Source organism: Malaclemys terrapin, chromosome 4, assembly GCF_027887155.1.
Source record: "Malaclemys terrapin pileata isolate rMalTer1 chromosome 4, rMalTer1.hap1, whole genome shotgun sequence".
In the NCBI taxonomy this organism is placed as follows: domain Eukaryota; kingdom Metazoa; phylum Chordata; order Testudines; family Emydidae; genus Malaclemys; species Malaclemys terrapin.
In genome coordinates, this window is record NC_071508.1 from 139,951,216 (window position 1) to 139,973,491 (window position 22,276).

Sequence of the window (22,276 nt, forward strand, 5' to 3'; positions counted from 1 at the left end):
GGAGGGGAGGGGAGAAAACAAAGAAAACATAATTTCTCACTATAAACAGCTGTAAATTAATTTGAGTGTACCTAAGATTCTACTTCATGGCCTCAATCCAATACCTGAAATCAATGGGAGTGTTTTTGGACTAATGCTTCTGGATAATCTCCATACTACAGAACAGGGGTTTCCCAATTTTTTCATGAAACTGGGCCATTTCAGCTAAGAACTCCAGTATATCAACCAATGGTCATATTTAAGGTTAATCTTCCACTGACTGTGGAGTGTATGGGCTGCAAGACTCTTTTTGGATATATAAGGCCCAAAAGTGCCAAATCCTACTCACCTTACTTATGTAGGTACTTCCACGTTAGTTCCTGAGCCTACTCCCATAAGTAAGATGAGCAGGATTTGCCACATAGGGTCAGTAAACACTACAATTGGTCATTTATATAGTATGAAACTTACTAAATTATAAGTACAGCTGTCTAGAACATGCAACATTATTGTGTCAAATTATTGACTCCTTTAACCTGCCCTGAACTTTTAGTTAAAAAATTCAGTATTCATGTCTCTTAAAAATTGGTTACAGCATTCAAAAACCTGAAAGACCTAAAAATAAATGCTTTTGCAAATGAAGTCTGAAGGCTGTTCTATACTCAAAGTTTTATCAGTAAAACTGCCAGGGGGGTGATTTTTCTTCTGCACAACTTAGAGCTAGAAACTTTTTTTAAATGAAAGCTGAGACACTGGAGCACAACTGAGGGGCATATTTGGGTACCCCCAACCTACAGCTATTCCTTTAGAAAACATTGGTTTATGCCCTAAGCCAGGAGAGTTCACATCCATTAAAAAACCTCTGCACACCCCACCTGTTAATAAGATACACAGCACATTACCTCCTTAGAAAAATGAAAGAGCTTTGCTTTACAATCCTCAGTAGAATTTGAAATCTGTGCAAGATACATACACAAAATAAGGGAAATGACATTAAATGACTGACTACAAACCACAGACATTAGATCACATTGCTTCTAGCTAATAAAATCATGCTAATTAAAGAATGCCAATATTATATGAATGAAAAGGAACTAAGGATTTATCAACTATTTTTTAAATTATAAAATATTACTAATCCGAGGGTTTTGATGTAGAGAAAGAATTACTTATATTACTAAAAAGTTAGAAAAACTTCAAAATAGCATGTATGTTACCTGTAAGATCTCTATAGGGCTGTTTAATGTCAGTGGACAAGGGATGGACCATTTTTTTATTACAACCTGTAAAGACAGAGTTTATTTAATATTCTCAAGACTGCCTAAAAGCTGGGGTATTATATAAATAACTAGAACATGTGGATATTGATAAACACAGTAATACAGGGCACTGCGTCAATTGTAAACAACCTGCTTGTCTACTGGAGAGCTGGGCAAGGAAGATAAAAAGGATTTGATAGAAAATGCTGCCAACATCATTCCCAGCCAGTTAATTAGATATTAAAGGCTGCCTTAAAGGAGGCATGGCTGGAGTATAGGTCTAACATTGCAATGGCAGAAACATGGTTGCAATTAGAAGGCAAAGTGGGAAAAGAAAACCCCCAAAACCAAAACCCTAACATTTCCCAGAAAGCTATAGGGAGTTTTACCTACACTGATGGTTTTGACAGTTCCATGTGGTGAGAATGAAAATTAGAAGGAAATTAAGGAAAAAAATATGACTTTCCCGCTCATGAGTTGATTTATAATTATAGTTGCACTCTTCCTGTCACTGTATTTATGGCTCTGTCCACATTTCCCATTCTAGTTATCTATATTTAGAGGTTAGAAATTCTTTGTATCACTTGCTCGAGGCTTTAAACATGAAATAATAAGGGGTCAAATTCATAACAGGGGTAAAATGGAAGAGATCTGTCCTTTTATCTCTAAAAATCTACCAACTATCTGTACAAACATGTTAGAGAGACAAGATTGATCTTTTATTGGACCAACTTCTGCTACTGAGAGAGAGAAGCTTTCGAACTTATATGAACTCTTCTTGAGGTACATGTGCAAACCTGTGGCATTCTCAAGAAAGCAATGACTAGAAGCGCCCCACTCTTATGCAGTATCCCCAGCAAAAGTGTGGCCAGAGGGAACAGTGGGTATATGGCATGCTATTCATGCAACCTTGCAACACAGGCACAAGAAAACCCTCTGCAGCAATAACACAGGTCTTAAATTATGCAGCTTAGAAGCTTTTAAAAGCTTTTCGTCAGCTGAACTCAAAGCACTTTGCAAATGCAGGTAAGTTTCATTATTTCCACTGCAAATGAGGGCACTGAAGTACAGAGAGGTGATGAGACTTGCTTGAGGTCACACAGCAGGACAGAGATCTAGGAATAGAACCCAGTTTAATGCCCTATACACTAGACCAATGGTGCCCAAACTTTTCCTGTTGTGCCCCCGCCTTACCAGTAATGGAATCTGTCCGTGCTCTCCCCCATGACAGCAGTTGGCTCAGCAGAGGAGCGGAGACTGAAGGTGGGGATGGGGGCAGAGGTGGGGCTGAAGGCAGAGATGGAGCCAGAACTGGGTGCCGCTCCCTCCTTGTCCCCCTCCCCCACTGTGGGGGCTGGCCTGGGCCCCCCCGTGCGCCCCCGTGAATGTTCCTCCACGGCTCCCTAGGGGGGAGTGCCACACAGTTTGGGAACCACTTCACTAGACCATGCTGCTTAAATAAGATATGAGCAATATATGGTGCCTATCCCTGCAGCAGGGAACATTAAATTTGTGCTCACAAGCAAAAGCTGAAGGAGACCATATGTACATGAAGCCGATTGTACAGAATTATTGTATATGTAAAATAAGGATATTACTTCCAATGACTGGTGCAGATTTCTTCTGCAACAAATTGAAGTACAGCGGTCATGACAGAAATTAATATTGTGCAAACTACATGTATTTCAATAGTACATATCACCTGTTTCAAAGTAGTTAACTATGAAAACTAAATTGCATTTCATACAGCTTCCAGATTTTCAGAGTTGCAGTTTAAAAAAAATAAAATAAAAAACCTTAAATTTTTGCCTAACCGTATTATTTTTCTTTAAACATACATAATGGCATATGGCCTCACTTACATTTCTTTGTAGTTCCTAATTTGTCAAGTACAAACTAAGACAGAAACGTGCAATTTTTATAGCTTCATAAGAAACGTAGTACCCTCTGCATCTCTGAAATACATAGCGTTTCCTAGCCCCACACACAAGGTCTGGGCCTGGAACCAAAATGCTTTCTACCTCTGCAGTATCCATGTTTGAATCTTGCTTATAGTTTATGTTCATCTTTTATGGTTCTATGCATACATTTCTTCTTTTTTTTCTGATCTTTTCATTCATCGTAATGACTTATTTCTGAAAACGGCACCCATTTCCTTTTAAATGTAAAAGGACTACAGGGTGCATTTTAAAACTCATTGCACGTACCTCAGCCCAAGACCTAACCAATAATTCTTGAGGGTGGTAGCTTTTTTAAAATGTATTTTAGAAGGCAGGTCAAACACTGAACTAATAATGGAAACTCATTTTCAGCCTTGTTAACTATGGAGAGGCTATTGTTGCTCCATAATATCAAGCTGCAGAAGATTACCTCCCAACCTCCCCATAAGAGCGTTTCAGTTCTTGACAGATCCCCTAAGGAGCTGTTTGGACAGCTTTGAAGTTTGGTTTTATCACATGGTTCAGTTCCTAATGGGTTGCCTTGCTCTCCTGGATGGCACGTTCTTCGGACTCATTTTCCACAATGTTTATCCTTTTATACAATAAGTCTGCCGTGCAAGTCAATGCAAGCCAGAGTAAAGCAGGGGGCATTTTGCCATGCTTCGAAATAGGACTCTTTACATACCTTCTTGATCCTACTAAATATTACATTTGTGTATTAGCAACTGTATATTCTCTCCAGTAAAAAGCAATGCAATTCTAAGGCACAATTCTCTTCCTAGGGCTGCATAACAGATCTCAGCTCCAATATTTGGTTCTGTTTCCTTTACAGAGCCCACAATAGGGGAATATCAGGGTCAAAAATCCCCCAAATGGCTCGGAGGAAAGAAGTTTTCCTTTCAGTTGCAAAGAAGGTGTTTGATGTATTAATATAAATTGCCTAAGTTCTACTTCTCTTGGATTCTTTTCAAGCAGTTTCACTTTGAACTGTCTCACTTCATTCTACATGTAAATTTAATTTACTTGTAATATGACATTTTCTTCCTGTGCTAGTTACAGTAATAGTTAGAAGCTAAGAAAACAGAATTCCATTCCACAAGTAGGAAAATGAAGTGTACATGCCAGTTTTCACTGCCGTGTCAGCAAAACAAAAATATTGTTACATTTACCAGACCAAAATATAATTATTTTAAATCTTTTCACATGCTTTAAAGTTCATACATATTTTCATACCTCTTCAGAAAAACAAACTTATCCTGTCCAAAAAAGTGTATGCCGGGACACAGAGAAAACTCTTAATTTTACAGAGAACTTTAAAAAAAGAAGGAAAAAAAAAGGAAAGACTTATAAAAGCATTTAAACAATAAGAAAAATGTTAGCTAGATAAGCTGTGCACTGATTTTTAACTTACCACAAGAGCAAAGTACACCATAAAGAAAAATGATAAACTACTTGTATAGCCAAGAAAGCCTGTAAAATAACAGTAAAAATAAAAGGCAATTTATAAGAAAATTGATCCTAATGTACAGCTAAAGCTTTACATTTTAGGCATGTTTTCTATTACAGTGCTTGGTATCTGGGGCTTAAGACTCAGAATAACAACATTCCAACTGCCTGTCACAGATCATTGATGTAGTTTTGTAGGGCAGAATTAGAACTGGCTTACCACTAATGGCATGCTGTAAGTAAATGCAGCTCTTTAATGTTCTGCTGTAAAGATTTTATTTTAGTATAGCAGACAAAATACTATTGCAACCCAAGTAATAGGTTAACTAGGCAGGCCTGGAAGGCAGAACATGCTACAATAACTTAAATAGTCCCTACCATCACCAACCCCCTGCCAGGTAAAATAAATAAATAACCCATTAAGGTTTTTAAGTCCTCAGTTGTAATTGCTACTAAAATAGAATAATACTATCTTCTTTCCTTAAATTACTTACCAATTTTCGGAAGAAGTGCAAGGGGAAAAACAATGCAGACTGAAGTAATCAGTAACAGCACTCTGCCATCAAGATACCATGACCTATTGGAAAAGTTAATTATAAATTGCACAAAGTTCAAAGGCCCTAAAATATACATATACTACTTTACTAAACACTTATCTTGGACAAACAATCCTTAGGAGAAAAATATGCTTTTTTAATTCAGCATCACTAGATGATCATGCTCACTATAAGGATTTGTATTTTTAAGTTTATATATATATATGGTTGTATTGAAATTGAGTTCTCCAACAGTCAGAATACAGGAATGACCAACACTCTAGACAGTTTTCTGGTAGGCAAATGCTTGCAGTGAGATTGGTGGAAGAGGCCTAATTTACATAGCTGTGATTATGTCTTAATAATCATGCAGTATGCAAAACCCTGAGCTCAGACAAAGTAGTTGATCACAGCACTGGGATTTCCAGGACCATGGTTAAATCTCAACATCTGTACAGTATGACAGCTGCAATCTGATTGACTAGTGCTCTCAGAACCACACATCCATATGACCAAACCAAAAGTGACCATCTTAGCTTCCCACTCTTTTCCCTATCCTGTTTCTCCCACATGACCTTGGCTCATCCTCCATCTCCAAGATGCCAAACACGGACAGCTAAGCTACACACAAGCATACTTAATTTTTTAAAAAATTAATTATACTGATTTTTTAAAGACCCTACTTCTCCCTTCTGCCCAAGTTTCAGTGAAAAACAGGCTGAAGGGTTGCAGGCAGCAGAGAGAAAACATCTATATCCATCATATTCAGTCTTCAAATAATGTTTATGAGAAATGTACGTTTTCTGAGGAGAAGAGAGACAGAGGAAGGAAAGAAGGGAGAATGAGATTTATTTTTTAAAAATATTTATTGTGGGAAAAGTGGCCAATATTTCCTAGGGGCACAGATACAAGAAAAGTAAAGGAGAAAAAGGGGGTGAAAGAGCATCTTCTTTGTCATTTACATATATTGCATCAAAGAGGTACACAATGCTTTACAGAAATCAAAATTCATCCAAAAAGTTAGTGTCCCTTCTCCAAAGAACCTGAAGTACGGAGGCACAAATTGTTATTAAAAACAGTAACAGAGGGTGCTCCCTGCTAACCTGGTAATAACCACCATATCCTTGACTGATAAATACCTTGCACATCAGCCTTCGGGTTTATTACCTATAAACACCTTGGCCTTAGAGTTTGTGTAGTCCAGGATATGGTTAGCACTTCATACACAGGCAGCACCCTCAAGACATCATTTAAGAAAAGAAGCAGATGACCTGAGTTTCATAGAAAAAGTAAAAAGAACAGGAGTACTTGTGGCACCTTAGAGACTAACAAATTTATTAGAGCATAAGCTTTCGTGGACTACAGCCCACTTCTTCGGATGCATATGAAGAAGTGCATCCGAAGAAGTGGGCTGTAGTCCACGAAAGCTTATGCTCTAATAAATTTGTTAGTCTCTAAGGTGCCACAAGTACTCCTGTTCTTTTTGCGGATACAGACTAACACGGCTTCTACTCTGAAACCTGTCATAGAAAAAGTACTATCTATGAAAAATATAGACTGTCACTTATGTGGACAACTACCAGTCCTGTTTTTTAAAAAAGTGTTATGTATAGTGAGATAGAAAGCCCAGAGTCCACAAGCTGACAGCATTATTGCCAACTGGAGGTCATACTTCCAAGTCAAGTGACCATTTTGCTATGTATTGAAAACTTTTGTAGAAACATTATATTAGAGTTTTTTTAAAAAAAATGTATTGTTGCCTCGATGTGCTACAGCTTCAGTTACTTTCTAAGGAAACGTTGCTATTTGCAGCCCTTAGGAGCAGTGTCAGTTAATACCACCCAGCCTAGGCAACAGCAGAGCTCCAGCAGTAATAGTGGCAGCCATCTTGGATAAAAAGAGAGACAGTTTTCTCACTGTTTACAATTTGTCCCTCATGTTTGCTTTAAAATGTTGCATTTACTCAGTACTTTATTGAGGTTATTCCCTGAAAGTGTGCCCCCAATATATTTACATGTCATTTTAATTCACAGTTTGTCATAATTTGTTTCCCACAGGGTGGCTGATGAACTTTAAAATTAATAGAGGGGGTAAGTAAATGGACCATACATGCGGCATTAAGTGAGGGGTAAGCTGAAGTACCTCAGCTGCAGTATACAGCGGCATCTCTGTTTTAAGTTACATGACTATCTAGACCAACAGCTAAACAATCAATAGATTACAGTACCAATAACCATTGATGAGTTAGGAGGACAAAACTCTTTTGGTTAGCATGTACTAATCAATACTATTATGTTTGGAAAATGCATTCTTAAAAAAAAAACATAAAATAGAACTACAACATATGAAATACAAGTCAGAAAAAAGAAAGCATTACAAAAATATTTTTAAAGTGTTTTAGTGTGAAATATGGAAGTTATGTTTTATTAAAAATATAAGAGTGAAACATCAGTGATCAAACAACCCCCCAAGTTTTTCCATAAAGTATTAAAGTATAAAAACATTTTCTCTCAAAATGAAAGTTTTTAGATTTCCTATAAAACTGGTTTGAGCTGTAACTTTACTCCTCTATGATAAAAATGTTCCAAGTATGAAATATGGAGTATAAGTTTTTAGCTGTACTGCAAATGTTTTGGCAAGCAGATGTTCTTTTTTTCCATATTTTAAACTAAAAACAGACATTTATAAATTGATTTAATTTCATTCCCAAATAGAACAGGACAAGACCATCATATGTTCTAAATTAGGCTCTTACTCTCAGTCCATATCAGTTATACAACACACAGGCAAGACAACTTAATTGCATCAATCATATCCTCCTGACAGGGTCATTAAATGTTAACAGAGAGCTCACAAATTACAACATTTTGACGCAGTCTGTGTTTTAAACTACGTTCATGTCATCGTCAAAAAATATATGGAGTTCTTGTTATTCAGACTGATTGAAACATTTCCATTTACAATTAACAAGTGTGTATACGGTACTTTTTTTAAAAATATACAAAATAGGCATTAAGGCACATTGCAAACTATGGTCTTAAGCCTGGAAACACTTATACATTTTTTTAAATTTTATCTACAGAAAAATGTACATGCATACACATACTCTAAATACATTGCATATGTGCATATTTAGATCCTATACATGCATATAAAACTCATTTTTCACAGATAGTGATGTTTCAAGTGTGTGAATTTGCTAAACTAACTGAAGTTTAAGATAAACCATGCACCAAAATGAAAGCACATCAGATGCCATATTGACCTAACAAAAACAAAACTGTCATGTAACCACATCTGGAAACAAATTTCCTACTATAATTAGTTAAATCAGCCACCCAATATTTATGTCCCTTCAATATTTAAGACTACCTTTAGGTTTGATATTTGATTACGTATTTTGGGTGCTTAATTATTTCCTACAATTTTACAAATTAACTACCAAAGAGGTATACATTAAGGTTGCAACAAATGGACAAAAGGAAATAAAAATATTAAAGGTTCTGCTCCATCATGACAATTCAGGCTGCCGTGTGAAGCTTTAAGGAAAAAAAGTTAAACTATATAAGTTATAGATGAGGCAAACAGGCTTTGGACATGCAGAAAAAACAAGGAAAAAAGTCATAGTTCAGTGTATGCACTTTGATTATGGCTTAATCAGTAATTTCAAAATACGTTTTATATATGGAACAGATTATGGGAGTTTGATCATACCCACAGTGGAAAGATTCCCATTGACTTCAAATGGAAATGGATCAGATCAAAGGAACTCTCAGTATGTTTCAGGTAAGATACATATTCTGGTAGTGTTCTCATTTTGAACATATGAATTATTTATGAGTTTCAGAGTAACAGCCGTGTTAGTCTGTATCCGCAAAAAGAAGAACAGGAGTACTTGTGGCACCTTAGAGACTAACAAATTTATTAGAGCATAAGCTTTCGTGGACTACAGCCCACTTCTTCGGATGCATATAGAATGGAACCTCATTATATGTTCCATTCTATATGCATCCGAAGAAGTGGGCTGTAGTCCACGAAAGCTTATGCTCTAATAAATTTGTTAGTCTCTAAGGTGCCACAAGTACTCCTGTTCTTCTTTTTGTGAATTATTTATGCGACAACCAGCAAAGTTTGGTGGCGTCTGTATCAGGCAGAAATTTTGGCACATTAAGAAATACAACTCTTTCTTCTAGACTGTAAGGTCTTCAGACAGGGACTGTGTCACTATATATGCTTGTAAAGTGCCTAGCAGAATGGGACCACATTCCTGATTGGGGCCTCTAGATTCTACTGTTATATGAATGCCAATAATTGTGAAAAGATAATTAAAAGTTACTACAATCCTTATTACAATTTTTTGTTGGAAAGAGTCAACTCTCAATGAACACAACCATTATTTAAAAGTAAAGTAAAATCAATAGTAAATGTCTGGTTATATTGGACTGCAAAAATAAAGAATTTTTTCCATAACACTTACTCAATCAATTCAATATGCTTAACGTCACAGTGCTCAGAGAGGGCTTAAAATATCAGGTTGAAGGTGGAAGATGACATTAGTTACAATGTTAAAGACAACAATTACATCTTTTTTTTCCAAGCTTATGGTAATATTTTCCAAATTAAAAGCAAACACAAAACATGACCATTTTATACAGCGCTTTAATAGGTTAATGACCTCTATTATTAAAAAAAAAAAGAATTCAGACCATCACAGACTGCTCTTTCCCTAAGTGACAACAGTTTTTAATTATAACCATAAAAAAGTATCAAATTGAAAAAATTAAATTAAGCAAAAATCACATTTTTTAAAGTAAGCACTACAACATTTATGTACTGAGTCTGTATCACTCGCATACACAGTGTCTCTCGGTCAGAGTTGGTATACTGAGCTTAAGCCCAGAGAAAAATGTTCTGAGTGAAAAAAATCTCCTAAAATAAGAGTTTCAAAACAGCCATAACACAACCTAAAACATATTGTCATGAATGGTGACAGCACTGTAACAACCAAAATAAGATATTCTAATGCTGAAGCTGGAATGTTTTTCTTAGCTAGCAGAGCCAGTTTTCTTGTGATGGATCTGATTCAGATCTAAAGTACGTTGTGCCTGCTATATACAACTATATAGCTGTACTTCCAAAGCATAATTTCTTTAATGGAAGCCAAGTTGGGGAATTATAAACCATGTTTGAAAACTTGGCATGTTTCTCAAGACAAGTCCAATTATTGAAGCAAGACAACAAATATTTAAATTTGAATGCCTGCTGGGTTTTGTATTGCGGTTTAACAATATGCAAAGTGATAACATGACAGAAGTTTAAACGTTTTGGTTTTTTCTGCCTTCTCTTTTCAAGCTCAGTTCTCACAAGATTCTTGCTTCCTGCTGTAGAAAAAGAGATTTTTTTTTGGATGGAGTTTTGACTTCAAAGGCTGCAAAATCAAGCTCAGAAATTACAGGCCTAATTTCCTACTTGGGAATAACTTCACTAAAATCTATGGAGTTAAAGTAATGTGAAATTTATGAGGGAAGAGAATCAGGCTCTATTTTTGTATGTGATGAAGAACTCAAACATGCCAACAGCATTCTGTGTTCCAGGAACTCCTGTAAATCACTAATTTTTTAGCGTGTGAAATCAAAGGGAAATGTTGGTATCCATACTTTGCAACAGAGCTGGACTCCTTCTACAGGACTTGCTTTCTTCCATTATATAATGTTTGAAACATTTTTCTCTTACCCGCTGTCATTTCCACTTACGAATCCTGCAATTGCACCAGGCAGCTCAGATTTAACAATTAAAAGATAAGATGACATAGCTGTGAATAGAAGTGGAACAGATTTAGTACTGGAATACTAGCATCTCTAGAAATTACAATTAGCATGGCTTGCCCAGAGTGGTTGGAATGTAACATCCCAGCTAGTTATTAGACTCAGTGGCACCACAGACAAAATTAATGCTTTTTTTCATATACTTCCATTAGAAATATCTACAAATCCACATGCATTACACCCGTTAACTAAAGCAGCAAAGAGATTACTACCACATGAGATCTTGAAATAAGGAACATTTTATAGGATACTAAAGAAAAATAGTATGAAACAAAATGGAGAAAAACCCATACAAGTTGGAAAAAAAAAAAAAAAAAGGAATTTCTTGCTAAGCTTTCTTCCTTAAACTTGATCTACAACCAGTAGCCTGGCTGCAGCATGTTCTCTTCACCCTTCTTTTATAAATAAAAAAATATCTGTGGGGTACTAAATTATGTGAACAAATCATGACAATTATTTATATTTAGAAAATATTTAAAATTATGTCCTTTGATTTTTTTTTTTAGATCAGTCAGTACACTAATATCTAATACACATTGCAACAATTTAGGCAAATACAGGATTGATATATTTTTACAATACAAAATTATTAATATTTCTGGTAAGTAATTATAACAAATATGTAGCCAACTAGGACTTCAAAGGTTATCCCTGTCCTGCATACCATGGCCACTAGGAATATCATGGGAATAACAGAGACAGAACTCTGTTCCTCCTGCTAAAAAAGCACAGAACACTTTAGAGTCAAAGAAGAATCTCTATTAAATTGTCAGCAGCATAGGAACTATGATACACAATTAAGCATTTACGATTCTGTTTAGATGAGGGCAATGATATAGACAAACATATACAGTTAATCATTACGCTCTGTAAAAAGGCCTTGGGGGTAAACAACAACTCTTACAACTTTCTTTGCTATTACTCATTAATATATTACCTCATCTACAACCCATTAGCCTCTAGAAGAGGCTACTTCTCATGTTACTGAGTCTTCTCTGTCTGTAAAGGTTTACATATAGTTCCAAGATCAACCGAAAATTACTCAGTGATTTGTTCAGTTTTACAGTAGCTTATAAGACACACCTAAAACTACCATGAAGGTAACCTTCCACTCTTCAGAACTGAATGATTTTAGGAAATTGCTGAAAAAGCTTTAAATATTTTTAAAATCTGAAAAACATTTTTTGGATTTAATAAGATTAAAGATTATTCCATTATACTCAATTATTTTGTGGTTTTTAATCAACTTAAGTTGAAACCAAATACAGCGCATTTCTGAAAGCTGATTTTAAGATTAGACACAATAAAAAAATAAAATAGACTGTTCCAATCTTTAAAAGTTAGTAATCACAGGAGCTGCAGCACTGAAACAGTTAATGGTAAATTCTGAAGAGAAGGAATGTGGTCTCTATAAAGAAAGTGAAATGTATTAATACAAAGTGACATGTACCTACAGCAAGGTTAAATTAAAAACAGTTGCTAGGTCACTAAATAAGGAAATATTCACTTCTTTGTATTAAAAAGCTCAGATTTTTCCAATCTAGAACTGTTTTTCCCTGTTGACACAGTTGTTGATAAGGCCTGGTGAGAAATTTTATTTGGTGTCACCTATTTGATTCTTTTGTTACCGAAATTCGACGGTATATGCTATATAAGAATATGTATAATTGAATATAATTTTTAAAATATCAGTATTACCCTAGGAAGAAGACAAAGAACTGAATTTTCTGATGTTGACCTACAGATACATGCATACAAAAAGGCAGATTTTTAAAACCCTTGAAGTCAAGAAACGGTAACTTACAATTCATCATTAACTGTCCATCAATCTCTCTCTTACTTGTATTATACAATTCATTCTACGTACGCAGGTCTGAAGTTTCAGACACTTATCTCCTTCAGAAAGATTTTTTAAAATTATAATTTCTATTGCAACTTCAGCTGTAGAAAGCTTCAGATTAATATCAAATTTAGATTTTCTGCTAATACACGATGTCACTCTTCCCATGCATTTCTATTAGCCTCTGGCTAACCATTTAATTGCTTATCCTTTGTTGTGTGCTTACTGTTTGTTTTTCAAATTGGAGTCCTATTTCATTAAATTCCACTCCCAAGAAGGGAGCTAATTGTGCAACAAGAAACTTGCACATGCTAAACATTTGGATGTATCTTTCTTATTTTCTGTATGTATACAGAATCTAATATACTAATAAATAATCTAACAAGCTACTCCAGTTTTCTTGTCCAATATATGTTCTCTTTGCCTTCTTTCTTTTCTCTAGGATATGAAGAAAATCAATGCTGAATGTACTAAGTATATTTATACCATGAAGCTTACATAAGATATGAATCTCTCTTTTGGCAACTCATGAATAAACAGCACTGCACAGGATACCATGCTCTGTTCATTGTTGAAGAGGATAACTCCAGCTTTTTTCATATCAACAAATACAGTTACATATTTCACAAGAAGAACAGCACTTTGATGAGGCTGAGAAAACCCCAAAGATTTAATTAAATAAATCAAATATTTTTATTTAAATTAAATACAGGTGATTTTTTTTTTTTAAATGAACACACTTTAAATTTGAAATTGAAAACCTAAGTTAAGGCCTAAATGTATTATAATCTATTAAAATCAGGTAAATTAAATACCAAAAATAATATTACACAGTACATGTATTCTGCCAAGCTTTAAAGAAAGTCAAACCACTGAACTGCTGGAAATCACTGACTAGGCACCTGGAACCGGAGTTTATTGAAGTGCTAAACCAGCTTTTGACAGCAGTAGCGTCTTCATTTCAATTTATTCAACTAGTTCGGTTCAATGACTAGTTCATTCAAAGTTATGAAATCAACTGGGAACTGAAAAAAGCAGGAAAGCTTGTTTTCCTGTTCCAACCTATGAATAATAATTAGGTATAAGAGGTTGAGATCTATTAGTTCTAAAATCTTGAATAATAGAATAACCAGAAACAATCAATTTGATTCACTAACTACAGATGATACTTCATTAAATCAGTTTTAAATGCAAAACATGTTTTGATAAGAAAAATGTGTGTGTCCACCATTTTTAAGGGAGTCATATATAATAAAAAATAAAATGCTGGTTTTGTACATTTAATTGAATTCAAACAGTGCTTGACAGAAATCACAAATAAAATATAAATATAGTAAATAAGAAATGCATCATTTACCATAACAAAAATGTAAAAATTAAGAATTTGAATATAAATTAAGCTATATAATTGCTTAAATAAATATGTATAGTGTATTCTGATCGGCAAAAATGCACACCAAATTTAGTGTAGAGGCTCTATTTAGTTGCAAATCAACATATTTAATGGTTACCAACCTTTCAAAATCAACCTTTCTTTAGGAAAATAAAAAGTACAAGTACAAAACATAATTAAAACTGATGATTAAAGTCAGCAAGAAGGAAAACTTGATTTAAATCAGGATTAAAATTAGTGATTTAAAATCGGTTTGATTTAACACACCCTGCTTTAATATATTAAACAATATGGGGGAAAAAAGAAACTAATCATGGATCCTTTGAGAAAAAAAATTACAAACGAGTTAAAGAAATCAGTTTGTTGAAACTAAAAAGAGGGAAAGCTTTCCACTGACAAGAGATGTAGCAATTAAAAAAAAAAAAAAAAAGTCTAACATCCATTATTTTCCAGTAAGAAGAAAAAATAACTACAATGTCCACTAGTTTTGTCCAGTGTCTACTAATAAAAGTAGGAGAAAAGGAGAGAATCAAAACAGGTATCTTTGGCTACAAAGGAATGATTTTTATGCGATTTCAAAAATGGCAGATGCAGCCATAAAATCTTCAAGTTATACTGTAAAACTTAAATGCTACTTACACTAGAGAGGACATAGTGTATAAGTTCATCTCTCATCAGGGGAACAGATGAGCTGGTCATGAAGCTGAGCTGTTCTACAGCAATTACAAAAGACTACATCATAATCTTTGATAGTAAGGAATTAACATTTTGTGTCATTTGGTTGAGTATTAAAACAGACACTTAAGGGCTCTAAAGAATTATCTATTACATACAAAAAGTTACATTAAAAGAACATTAAGGTTGCAAAGCCAAGCACTCCAAAAGTTAGGAAGTGCTAGAAGTAAGGCTGCCTGTGCAATCTGAGTTCAGCCCTCTTACGCATATATACGTATTATGACAGCCTTGGCCAGTATCATGTAGGAAGTGTGTGGCAGAGCCAAGGAGAGAATTCAACTCTTCTGAGTCCCAGTCTAGTGTCTTAAATATAAAAGAATGTCTGTTCCCTTCTTGCTTACCCTCTGCTTCATTCGCTGTCCATCTTGTGCACTGAATGATGCAGGGGTCCTATAGAATAAATGGTACGTGATGATGTAACTAGAGACTGTAACATAATGCAGATGCACAAAGAGGCTGAACTACACTTGCAGAGGCAACCTTAATTTGAGCATTTCCTAATGTTTGATTTAGCAACTTTAACAATCCTTTAATTTAACTTTTTGTACATTATTACTACTAGGAACTGGCCGATCAAGAAGAATTAACCAGAGTTGAACTTTATAACTCCTCCTCGACTTACGGAAATTTTGTAATTCAACATTCCATCAGGGAGAAAAATAATAATTCTCACCACCTGTAAGTTATCAGCCAATAGATTCACCACTGTCCTAAAAGCAACAAGTGACAACACTTATCAATATACAGAACTTATTAGCACATTGTGAAATGCTGATGTTGGCTGGCTAGTTTGCAGGATAGGATTTATAATGTTAGGCTACTTTGCACCAAAAGTTCTTCATTATGTAGTTGGGGGCATCACAACTCACTAGAAACACATGTAATAAATGCATTAGTCATCATTTCTGTACTGTGCATTTATACTTTTTGGCCGTCACCATATGAACCCAGATTTGAAAAACCATTATCTGGGGAAGAGAGAGAAAAATTGAGAAAAGTCCAATAAATGCACCACCAATCCTCTCAGGTAGTCCAATCTTAAGCCACCTAAATGGCTTTGCTTTTTGGTTCCCATAATACTAACTTCAGTTTCTCCTCATCATCCTATCCACAAACAAGGGACTTGCTGCCAAAGTCTAAAGTAGTGACTTAAAATCATAGAATATTAGGGTTAGAAAGGACCTCAGGAGGTCATCTAGTCCAACCCCCTGCTCAAAGCAGGACCAACCCCCAACTAAATCATCCCAGCCAGGGCTTTGTCAAGCCTGACCTTAAAAATCTCTAAGGAAGGAGATTCCACCATCTCCCTAGGTAACCCATTCCAGTGCTTCACCACCCTCCTAGTGAAAAAGTTTTTCCTAATATCCAACCTAAACCTCCTCAACTGCAACTTGAGACCATTACTCCTTGTTCTGTCATCAGGTACCACTGAGAACAGTCTAGATCCATCCTCTTTGGAACCCCCTTTCAGATAGTTGAAAGCAGCTATCAAATCCCCCCTCATTCTTCTCTTCTGCAGACTAAACAATCCCAGTTCCCTCAACCTCTCCTCATAAGTCATGTGCTCCAGCCCCCTAATCATTTTTGTTGCCCTCCGCTGCACTCTGTCCAATTTTTCCACATCCTTCTTGTAGTGCGAGACCCAAAACTGGACACAGTACTCCAGATGAGGCCTCACCAATGTCAAATAGAGGGGAATGATCACGTCCCTTGATCTGCTGGCAAAATGCCGTTAGCCTTCTTGGCAACAAGGGCACACTGTTGACTCATATGCAGCTTCTTGTCCACTGTAACCCCTAGGTCCTTTTCTGCAGAACTGCTTCCTAGCCATTTGGTCCTAGTCTGTAACAGTGCATGGGATTCTTCCGTCCTAAGTGCAGGACTCTGCACTTGTCCTTGTTGAACCTCATCAGGTTTCTTTTGGCCCAAACCTCTAATTTGTCTAGGTCCCTCTGTATCCTGTCCGTACCCTCCGGCGTATCTACCACTCCTCCCAGTTTAGTGTCATCTGCTAACTTGCTGAGAGTGCAGTCCACGCCATCCTCCAGATCATTAATGAACACTGACAAGAGAGGTTAAAAACTAAAATAAGGGTGGGGGGAAACCTAGTTAAAAGTTACACTAGGCCAAAAAAAAACCACCAAAAAAAAAACAAAACCAAAACCTATCACTGAGAAACTGAGCTGGACTGCTCAGCTGAAACTGGATCTTTCATAGAAACTAATGTGACAACAGATCGTTTGAACTTTTACATTTCCCTCTATAGGTAAAATGACCTTCTTACCAAGTCTGTTCTGACCCAATGGATGTAAGAGAAAGTGTCCATCTAAATAACGTGATGTCAGGAGATGGGAGTTGTGAATGTAAGTGGAACTGGAGAGTGGAATGCTGAATTTTTAGTAGGCTAATTCTGTTTCATGGGGATTTGGAGTGGGGCTGAGGGAGAGGAACATTACAGTATCTCCATGGGCGGCACATCCAATTGGCTGGGGAAAGCTGTGCCTCCCCAAACAGTCCTGTGTGACCCCACCTACGCTCCTCCCCAAAACCACCTCCTGCTTGCCCTTCCCCCTTGGTCCCAGCCCAGGGGCAGGCTGCGCCTCTTCAGTGCTGCTGGGGCTTGAGTGGCTGGGACTTGGGGTGGCTGGGGCCTCCCTGCGCTTGGGGGCGCACCGCCCGCCCTGCACGCAGGGGCTGGGGAAGGAAGCGGGGCCAGCTGGGGGCTAGCCTCCTCCAGCTGGAAGTTCACCCGCCACCCATGAGTATCTTCATCTAGCCATCTGAAAATCAAAATAATACTATAACCAAACTGCGAAGAGAAGAGGAGCAGAAAAAATGAAGTGTGAACGCTACCAAAAATCCATGAGCTACTTTGCCCCTCATACTGCATGACTCTTCTGTTTATGTCAGTTTCTAAGACAAACTGGGGGCCGTGACCCGTCAGGGGGTTGCAAGGTTATTACATGGGGGTCATGACCTGTCAGCCTCCACCCCAAACCCCGCTTCGCCTCCAACATTTATAATAGTGTTTAATGTAAAAAAATTGTGTTTTTAATTTATGGAGGAGGGCACACTCAGGGACTTGCTGTGTGAAAGGGGTCATCAAGACAAAAATTTTAGAACCACTCTAAAATGCATTAAGTATGTATAAAAATATTACATAATCAAAATAAAGTCTTGAAGGCTGTCCCACTCAATACTTATGAAAAGAATATATTTCCTTTAGCAGAAATCTACAAAATCACTGGAGATGCATGAATTTGGTTTAAAACAGTACTAAAAAACACAGATTTAGTGCTTGTCTGTATGGGAAAGGTATACTGGTAGAAGGCAGTGTGAATATAATCTGGTATAAATTATACCAATAGAACTTCCCGTGTGGACTCTCTTATTCTGGCATGAGAGCATTTTTCCGGTTTAGCTTATGTCACTTTGGAAGTGATTTAAATAAAGCTGAAAACAACCACTCTGATTCTGGAATAAGAGAATCCACATGTCAGAGTTATACTGGTGTAACTATGTAGTTAAACCACCAATTAAACCAGTGTAAGAGGAAAAATGTCTCATTAGACAAGCTCTAAATGTATTCAATCTGCAGACAGATTTAAGAAATATTTTTTCTTAAAAGTCTTAATATTTTTTACTGTGTCAAAAATCTCCTAATTACATTCACTACATTATGAAAATACAGCACAATTGTTCTTACTGGCCATCATTTGTTAATTTAGTATGGCAATTGACAAACCTGCCCTTATTTAAAGAAGCTCTAGACCGGAAATCCTCAGTTTAAAACAATAAGGCTAATTAGCTTTCAGGTCAATCACAAACTGCAGCATGCATTCCAGTTTGTTTGAAAATAGGATTAGATTTTCTGTATTTGGGGGAAGTTCAATCCAGTCTTTAGCAAAGAGAAGCACTATGTCTGCCCTTCCACTTTATGGGGGTGTTAATTTATTCCAAATAGGTTGGTAGAATATGTACTCTGATGGGAGAGACAAGGATGCAATCCATGATTTTCTCACTATATTGGCCAGATTTAAATTCCTCTGGATTAGCACTTTTTAATCAAGACAAAATTCTATTTACAATACATTTTGTAATTAAATGACTAATGAACTCTGAGCAGAATAAAAGATAACTTGCAAAACAGAAAAATATGACTATCTTGATCACAGGAAACAACTGAAGTTTGAGTATTTTAATTCCATGGTGTAAAATATGCCACTTGAGCTTTGGTACAAGTGAGATAATACTGTAGTTTTATATACAAGTTACGTAAATTGCACTGTGTACAAATTCATCACAGGAGCTATAAGTATGTTTAACCAACCTTATACAAGTTATAAATTATTTCTTCCCTAATTTAGGCTCCCTCCAATTCTCCCACTGTCTTAACTGTAATAAATGTAAATCCAAGTAAAATCTAAAAAAAAGTCCCTCCCTTCAGCATAACCAGCCTCAGACTGCTAATTAGCAGCACTTAAAAAATACAAACAAAAACCCAACACCACTTCATGTTAGTGCTGTGCTCTGACTGGCCAGCAGATGGCATTGAGAGAGCATTGCTGGAAAAGCACATTACCCTCACCCACACCTCTACAAAACCCCCAAATGTCTCTTATGCAGACCCTTTCCTAGATTTAGCTTTTTTTATACTTAAGAAAACAGTCTGCCAAATATTGACTATTTTAATTGCAAAAAATCCCTAAACAAAAAATAAGAAAGCAGAATTTTAATATTTAGTAATGTATTCAACATAATTTATTGAAATTTGCTACAGTTAGTCGAATGTCTTCATGTGTTGTCCAGTTTGTTGATCATATTAATAGACTGTAAAATGTAACTCACAAGAGAATTAAATGTCTGCGGTATCTGTAGAATGTCTGTTTAAAATGTATAGTATGCAAGCAAACAGCATAGCTCAAGATAGAGCTAGGCTTGCAGGATGCAAAACCAACACCATAACTAGAGTTTCCTTTCCTGGTACTCTTTGGTGTTTATCAATTTGTCTTTGCTTTTAGTTTAGAATCTGACTGGAAACAGTTTTTGATGTTTTCAAAGAGGAAATAATTTTGCACCTTTTGAGAGCCAGTTGAATGCAGGTAAATAATTTAACTTGTAGAAGGCACAATTGGAAACCATTATAAACAAACTAATCTTCTTCAGCACTAGAATTGGCTAAACCCTTGTACAATGAAATTCTGCTTTCACATACGTTTGATTTGGGAAACTCAATTCCATGGAGCTGCAAATATTGATCATTTGGGTACAATAAACAAAAGCAGGCAGGTAACCCAAATTGATCTTTAACAAAAGAATTCCACTGTGCATCTCAGACTATTGTTGTTGCAAAAAATCCCTGTGGAGATCATCTATGTTCAACTGCAGTATTTAATTCCAGCTGCTACTGCATATAGTAGTATTAAATTCATGTTCTCAAAATTTCCAATTTGTTTCTACCTATCAAAACTTCCAGGTTCCATGTGATCAGTCATACTTCCCTACCGCAATGATCTTCAGCTAGTGCCAGTCTTTAGCCTGGAGAAATATGCTGTAAAACTCCGCCCACACAATTCCTGCTTTAGACCTCACTGCTGAAGATTTGTTAGTGTTGGCAACAGATTGCGAAATGCTCTTGTGCAATACTTTATTATGTGTGTCTCCATTTCCCACAAATCTTGCTAAAATACTTCACTCTCCAACTTCATTCATTATATATGCTGTCATATCCCTACTGACACACACACTTTATTGCAGGAGAGGACAATTAATCGGAGGGTATTTTTTAAATGGGAAATCTTTGAGAGCTTTTCCTTGGGGAAGAATTCCTTCCCATTGTCCTACCCTCTTTCATGGAGTAGCAGCCCACAAACCTGGCAGATCCTTCAGGATCTAGGGAACCCACAGGATGCAGAACCCTGGGGCTGGTCTACTGCACCCTGCTCACTGCTATACAGCCACACAACTCCATTGGAGCTTCAATAGCAGGGGCTCCCTCTAGATTCGGTTACTTCTGGAGAGGATTATGTAACAGAACTGATAAACATTGATGGGATTTTTTAAATTAAAAAATGGATGTTTTAAAATGTCAAATCTGATTTTTTAATTTAAAATATATTTTTCTTTTAAAAATTAATCCCATTTAAAATTAAAATTACAACCTTACTGTACTCTATTAAAATCATTTAAATTAAATAAAAAAAACATTCAAACAGTTATCTTTGCTGCTGAAGTTTCGAAGAAAGTCATACCACTGACTCTCTTTGAAAAAATCACTGAATAAGCACTGGAACCAGAGTTTGGTGAAGGGCTAAATCAGCTTTTGACAGCAGTAGCCTCTTCTGCAGGTGCAGAGATAATAATTTCTTCAGTTCAGTTTGTCCCACATCCCACTAGTTCAGTTCAACAACTAAGGCCTGGTCCACACTAACCCCCCACTTCAAACTAAGGTACGCAAATTCAGCTACGTTAATAACGTAGCTGAATTCGAAGTACCTTAGTTTGAACTTACTGCGGGTCTAGACACGGCAGGAAGGCTCCCCCATCAATGCCGCATACTCCTCTCGCCGAGCTGGAGTACCAGCATCGACGGCGAGCACTTCCGTGATTGATCCGGGATCGATTTATCGCGTCTAGACAAGACGCGATAAATCGATCCCAGAAGATCGATTGCTTACCGCCGGACCCGGAGGTAAGTGTAGACCTACCCTAATTCATTCAGTTTGAGAAACCTGTTGGGAGCTGAAAAAGCAGGAAAGTTTATTTTCCTCTTCCAATCTAAGAATAAAAATGAGGTGTGATAGGAGGCGATCTAACAATTCTAAAATCTTGAAGGTTATGGTGACTAGAAACAATCAGTTGACTTCATTAACTACAGATAATACTTTTTGTTTAATAAATCATTTTTATATCTAAAATATGTTTTGATTAACTTTTTTCCTTATGTGGCCAGCACATTTAATGTAATTTTATTTAACTAACAAACATTTTTAAAATGATGAGTTTGTAGATTTTTAATTGAATTTCAAGTTCCATCCAAATGTAGCTTGACACAAATCATAAGTAAAAAAAATATTAATAATCTAAAAAATAAGAAATGCATCTCAACATAATAAAAAAAGTAAAAATCAAGAATTGGAATAAATGTGTTATATAATTGCTTAAATAAAGTGTATTAGTATGGTATATCCTCCTGGTTAGCAAAAAAATACCAAATTATATTATAGCAGGGCTAGTCACCTCCTGAGTGTCCCCTCATGGCCAGGAGTAGCTCTGTGGCACCCTGCTTCAGTATCCCCTCTTGGGTAACTGAAGGACTCCATA

The 22,276-nt window shown here is 36.2% G+C and overlaps 1 protein-coding gene across 4 annotated transcripts in view; it reads right to left on the reverse strand.

The window, feature by feature from the left end:
- The window catches only part of SLC38A6 (solute carrier family 38 member 6), a 56,183-nt gene that overhangs the window by 14,943 nt on the left and 18,964 nt on the right, over window positions 1–22,276 (reverse strand). For all 4 annotated transcript variants that reach the window (XR_008444706.1, XM_054025676.1, XM_054025677.1 and 1 more), the window contains exons 6-10: window positions 10,894–10,972; window positions 5,119–5,201; window positions 4,590–4,648; window positions 1,197–1,262; window positions 882–935 (exon numbers count right to left, since the gene is read on the reverse strand). Coding sequence is in view for 3 of the 4 variants with exons in the window: in XM_054025676.1 (XP_053881651.1) it covers window positions 882–935; window positions 1,197–1,262; window positions 4,590–4,648; window positions 5,119–5,201; window positions 10,894–10,972 (341 nt within the window). In the remaining variant the exon portion in view is untranslated. The remainder of the gene's footprint in view (window positions 1–881; window positions 936–1,196; window positions 1,263–4,589; window positions 4,649–5,118; window positions 5,202–10,893; window positions 10,973–22,276) is intronic.